Source organism: Propithecus coquereli, unplaced genomic scaffold (genome assembly GCF_000956105.1).
Source record: "Propithecus coquereli isolate 6110/MARCELLA unplaced genomic scaffold, Pcoq_1.0 Scaffold18, whole genome shotgun sequence".
Taxonomy (NCBI): domain Eukaryota; kingdom Metazoa; phylum Chordata; class Mammalia; order Primates; family Indriidae; genus Propithecus; species Propithecus coquereli.
This window is the reverse complement of record NW_012142745.1, coordinates 1,579,184-1,584,963: the sequence shown is the minus strand read 5'-3', so window position 1 is coordinate 1,584,963 and position 5,780 is coordinate 1,579,184. Positions and strand designations below refer to the sequence as shown.

The window sequence follows — 5,780 nt, the reverse complement described above, 5'->3', positions numbered from 1 at the left end:
CAGGCTGGTCTCGAACTCCTGAGCTCAAACAATCCACCCACCTCGGCCTCCCAGAGTGCTAGGATTACAGGCGTGAGCCACCACGCCCGGCCTATATGACCTCTTGACACCCAGAGATTAATGTTCCTTGAAAAACTTTGAGAAAGGCTGCCCAGCAGCAGTTTCTTCTTCCTTCCCTAGTCTAAAAGCAAAGAGAAAAGACTAAGAGATCCTCTACAATGTTTTACTCCACCAAAAAATACAATGTCTCCTACCAGATCTTCACAGTAACTTAAAAGATTAGAGAGAACTGGACTGGGGAGAGGGATGAGTCAGGTGAGGCTGACTTACCAGCCGGGGAGGGGTGCAGCGTTCGGGGCTCCGGGTCCGTATCACTGGGTTCAGAGATGCTTGCCCGCCTCACACGGACTCGGCTCTGAGGTCGGGTAGAGGAACAAAGTTCTATGAAAGCCAGGGCCTCCTGCCCTGCCATCCATGGCCACCCATCCAACCTACCAGGAAAAACCCCAACTACGAGCAAGTATAAGGCCATGCTATTCCACACCAACAACCCAGAGGTCCCATAAAGACACCTAACCCCAGGCACAAGGCAGCCAACGACATCACTTACTTTAACCTTATGAAGCGGGGGCTGGACCATAGGGCCCCCTGAGGAAAGGCTGTCACTTATGTCAGGGCCGCCTGAGGTTTCAGGAGTACTCCCCACTGGCCAGGACACAGGCGGGGCCATGGGGCCAAGTCCCAAGGATGAAGGGGTCTGGCGTGTGACAACAGGAAGAAGAAAGAGGTCGGAGCCAGAGAAATACCTATGCCCTGCCCAGGCTAGCCAGGAGGCAGGACCCCACTTTCCACTAACCAGGAAGACCCTTCTCCTGGCCACCCCTCTGACTCCCTCGCCAGTGCCCTCCCTTCATGTCTTCCCCCATCCCTGCCCCATCACCACACTGACCTGAAAATCTGTCAGCGATAAGACTTCACCATCAAGAAGGAACTGAGCAAAGAAAAAAGAGGAGGGGGGGTTCTTGGTGGAGCCCACCCCCAGTGAATTCCAGGTATTAACAACATAATAAGCAAGGGGTCCATCCAGGTCCTTGACCTCTCACCCAGGCATGGCAAGAGGGTACAGGGGTGGGGTAGGACTGGGCAGGAAAGAGAAACAGAGTGGACAGAGGACAATCGATCACTCACACCAGAAGCAGCATCCCTGGCACGGGGTGACAAGTACTGGGCAGTGGCTGCTCGGTGCGCAGGGTGGAACCACAAAGGGTTCCCCTCCAGGCAGAGCTGAGGGGCAGGAAAAGGAGAATGATGTGGCCCTCAGCCACCTCATTCCAGTGTGAAGAAGGCACTGACCAAATTAACACAGGATGGGGGCACACAATGGTGGCTCCCAGGCCCTCAAAGCACCCATGTCTCACTTTGCGGAGCTCTGCCAACAGCCACAGCGGCGACAGCTCCCTGTGTCCTTCCAGCAGGTTGTATGCCACATCCAGGTGGCGCAGGTTCCTCAACTGCTCCAGGCCTAGGGTGGAGGCAAGAACAGAAGAAGGGTGAGTGCACGTAGGTGCAGGTGAGTGTGATGGTACCTGTGTTGGGGGAGAGTGCGATAGAAAGACAGATGGGAGCACCTCGGCCCTGCCTATGAGCCCTCATAAGGCTCTAGAAGCCTGTGGTCCCGAGGCCACCCTAAGTCTCCCACTTCCCCCATTCCCCTCCATGTCTGCCACAACACATGCCCCTACTCACCACGCAAGCTCTGAAGCTCATTGCCTCGCAGTATCAAGACCCCCAGAGCAGCCCCTGAGGGTCCCATCCTCGGCACCAAATGCAGGTGGTTATAGGAAATGTCCAGATGGTAAAGCTCACACAAATCCTGGTGGGGGAGGAAGGGGACAAAGATTTTCTCCTTGGCCAAACTCTAGTCAGGGTCCTCTGAGCCCTCTTCAGAACCAGGCCTCAGTCTTGGCCTATAAAAACTGCACACTCTCGGCACAAATGATTTTGTCCACATCCACCCCCACCACCATATTAAAAATCTTAAGCAAACATTAGCATGGTTCCCAATAGCTTAAGGCCATATCCCTAGGATGGCAACTCCAGCCCCCTTAAGTTCCTACCTGGGAACACTCCTGGTTGCCAAAGGAATTTATTGTTTGTTGCAACCAACCCCTGAACTGAAGATAGGGCGCCTGTCGCCCAGTCTCCGTGGGAGGACAGGGGCCTAACTTTGATAAGTGCCACTCAGTTAGCAATCCCAGATGAGTTTCACATGGACCAACCTCCGCTTTATTGACTTTTTGTAAATTTCCATTTTCCTGACTAGGCTCAAGCCTCAACCATTCCTTCCCCCTGCCCACTCCCTCATTCTCTCTTTACAATGTCCAGTCACCTCTGCACAAAAATGGAGTTCATGCTGGAACCTCTTCCCTATTGCAATAGTTTATTACTGATTAAAATCTGTCCTTACCACTCTAACTAGTGTCTGGCTTTACCTGTGACAGCTATCTGGTACTGTGACTCAAGTGGGATCAGATTCACCGCTGGACCCTCTGGACCTCTCACCCAGGACCCCAGGAGTGCACCTTTGATGCCTTTGTCTTCACTGCCAACTGATCAATGGGGGAGCCACTGGTGAGTCTAACTCCCAATCCAGTGCTTGGGACAAACGTCCATCGAAACACAGTGAGGGCAGATTTTGATCCTTATGACTCTAAGCATATGTTCCGAAGCTAAGTTAGAGTCCCACGCTTTGTCTGAAGGGTACTTCCTGGGTTGGAAATTCTTTTTCCTCACTCTTTGCTTCCAGCAGGGATTCACTCCCTGACTCTTGGGCTGGTCTTCTTCCTGGCTCTTTGTTCTGAGTCCTCTCTGTTCTCCCTACTTGATCCTGCTCCTTCCATGGGAACTTCCCAGTTGACTGAAACGCCCTTCTCAAATCCCTGCTGACTATATGTGCCACTGCTATGGCACTAGCTCTGTCCATTTCCTTTCTCGTTGGCATGACTTTACTAAGGATAATCTGGAACTTCAATGGCTTCTTTGGGAAACTTAAGATCTTCCCAAACTGGCTCCTCTAAGACCACTCCACTCCCACCATCTCCACTCCCCTTCCTCCTTTTACCACCTTCCATCTTTCCTTCCGCTCCCTCACTCCTCTGAAAGGTCCCCTCCCCTCCTTCTCACTCTTGCCAGACCCTTCCCACCCCACTCCAGTCCCTCAACTACCTACAGTCACTCAAACTTTAGGTCCCTGCCCCCACTGGGGCTCTTAAGGGACTCAGACACCTCCAAAGCTAATTAGAAATAGGCCCATTTAACTCTTTTGTCCTTCACAGAGTTACTGCTTTACCCTGATGTCTTCCTAAAAGCTACAGGCCAGAGTACCTGTCTTAACAAAAAGGAGCTATCACAGAGATTCATGGAAAATGACCGTGCCAGGCACTCTGGGGCACAGCTTCTGATGGCATTACTTAAATAACTTTGAGATCGTACCACTGGATTGAATCAGGACTAAAGAGACTAAAACACTAAAGAGAAAGCTGATGGATTCATAAAACTGCTAACCCAAGATCAAGCAGAACAAGAAATGAATTACATAGGACTGAATGAACTGCTGAAGGATGATTATGCTGTTTTATGGCTTTTGATTAAAATATTGCTGGTTCTTTAATGTTCTATTTCTGGATATGATATAAGGAATCCCTTTCCCTTTTCTCTTATGCTATCTATAACTCAAAACAATTTAATAAATTAAACATTTATAAACAAAAATGAAACATTTATCTTTTCTCCCTGCCTGATCCCTCTAGAATTTGGAAACTCCCACTGAGTGTTATTTACATGGCAATATAGTTATCTGCATAGGTTCAATAAGAATCTGCCCTCCTTATAACAAGACATAATTGGGAAGATTGATTATGTAACCAAGCTTAGTCTGAAATGTCGTATTTTAAAATAATGCATAAAATCAGATACAGGCAGACAGTTTTAAGGAACTAAAAAAGCTGACTTTACGGAGCCAATGTTTAAAAACCCTCTTTGAAAAAATGGCATGCTACCTGGCTTACAGGGTTCCCAGCCTTGCATATGAGTGAGAAAGGTTACTTCCCAGCAGGCCTAGAAACCTTGGGGTATTTAGGGGAAACCTCAAGAAGAGATGAATTCACGAATCTACAGGCACCACAGAGGAAGTCTGGTGGCAAGCTCTTGGCTTGGCTTCCTAGCCTCAAGAGGTTTTTAAAAGTATTGTCTGAGACTCCTTATAAAAAAGGTTCCAGCAAAGCAAACTCAAAAAGGCCTATGTGGTCAATTAGCATTCTCACTGCTCTTACGTAAATAAACAGGCCAAATCTAAGGAGACCAGGCTTATTTTGCAAACAAGAATAATCTCACTTTCATTTTTATTGTTTTTACTCAAAAAGGGGGGGCGGGGGTGACTTTAGAGAAAAATTTTATGATTCAATGAAAAAACTATTAACACAACATTGTGGATTACCAGATTCTAGTTCTATTTATTTTCTTTGAGGTTTTATCTACCTGTAAATTGGACTAGATCCTGCTGTCTTACACATTTTGTCAGCCCTTATCAAATTCTCAATTCTTCTAGTTTCTTTCCATATTTGGCCACAATTCTTCAAACTAATGTTTCTAATTTTTCTCCCTCTCTCCTGACCTGGTATCATTGAGAACTAAAATCTAACTGCCCTGAAGCCGGGCATGGTGGCTTGCGTCTGTAATCCCGGCTATTCAGGAGGCTGAGACAGGAGGATGGCTAGAGGCCAGGAGTTCAAGACCAGACTGGGCAACACACCAAGCCCTTGTTTCTAAAAAAACTTAAAAAATAAAACTCAACTGCTAACTACCCATATCCTTATCAGAACTCCAGGTTACTTGTAGTTGCCCTTTTCCCTAGGATCTAAAAAAATCCCTGTGAGCTGAAGCTGGACTACTTAATATAATAAAATCCATCATACAACAGTTCATGTGTGGACAATCTACATGCCCAGAGCTGCTGGGACATGGGCCACTCAGAAAGTCCACTGACATTCCTGTATCTTCCATGCCCTGCTCTGGGAAATAACCATGACTATGACACTGATGTCTATGCCATCACCACAAATATTCAAACTACAAATCAAGAAATCCATCAGATTGCCACTGCCATTCTCACTACACCATCTAATGACACTTGGAGCTCAACATCTAGATATCGTCTCAACTGGCTGCCCTCTGGACTCAGAATATGGATTTATAGTCTGCTCCAACCATTAATCTTTGTTTTTATTTGTGTTTCCACAGAAATGTCCCCCACTTCTATGGAAGTCACTTGAACCATCCACCAAAAATCCTCTACTACCCAGCCTCAATAGATGGTTCAGTTGGTCCTTAATGAACAAAAGATGATCAAGGAAGAAATGAATTTACATTGCTTCCAGGAAATATGAACATCTCTTCTTTCCTTGAACAAGAGGAGGGACTGACAAAGATTGTCACCTTTGGTCACCTTGACCAAACTCTAGTCAGGGTCCTCCGAGCCCTCTTTTTGACTAGGCTTCAACCTTGGCCTACAAGAATCGCAGATTGTTCAGCACTAGTTCAACAATATTTAGCACAGATTTTTTTTCAACTCCCCCATGGCCTACATTAAAAATCTTGATCAGCCAGGTTTGCATAGTAAAAAAATTATAAATTAAATTTAAAAATCCTGGGCAAACATTAGCACAGTTCCTAAAAGCTCAAGGCCACATGCCTAAAGTGGTGACTCTAGCACCCTTAAGTTC

At 46.9% G+C, this 5,780-nt stretch overlaps 1 protein-coding gene across 1 annotated transcript in view; it reads right to left on the bottom strand.

Annotated features, from left to right (window-relative positions):
- The window catches only part of STK11IP (serine/threonine kinase 11 interacting protein), a 19,676-nt gene that overhangs the window by 7,985 nt on the left and 5,911 nt on the right, over positions 1-5,780 (bottom strand). The window contains exons 5-11 of the mRNA XM_012642463.1: positions 1,747-1,873; positions 1,419-1,522; positions 1,189-1,284; positions 950-991; positions 611-757; positions 331-415; positions 255-289 (exon numbers count right to left, since the gene is read on the bottom strand). Of these exons, the coding sequence (XP_012497917.1) occupies positions 255-289; positions 331-415; positions 611-757; positions 950-991; positions 1,189-1,284; positions 1,419-1,522; positions 1,747-1,873 (636 nt within the window). The remainder of the gene's footprint in view (positions 1-254; positions 290-330; positions 416-610; positions 758-949; positions 992-1,188; positions 1,285-1,418; positions 1,523-1,746; positions 1,874-5,780) is intronic.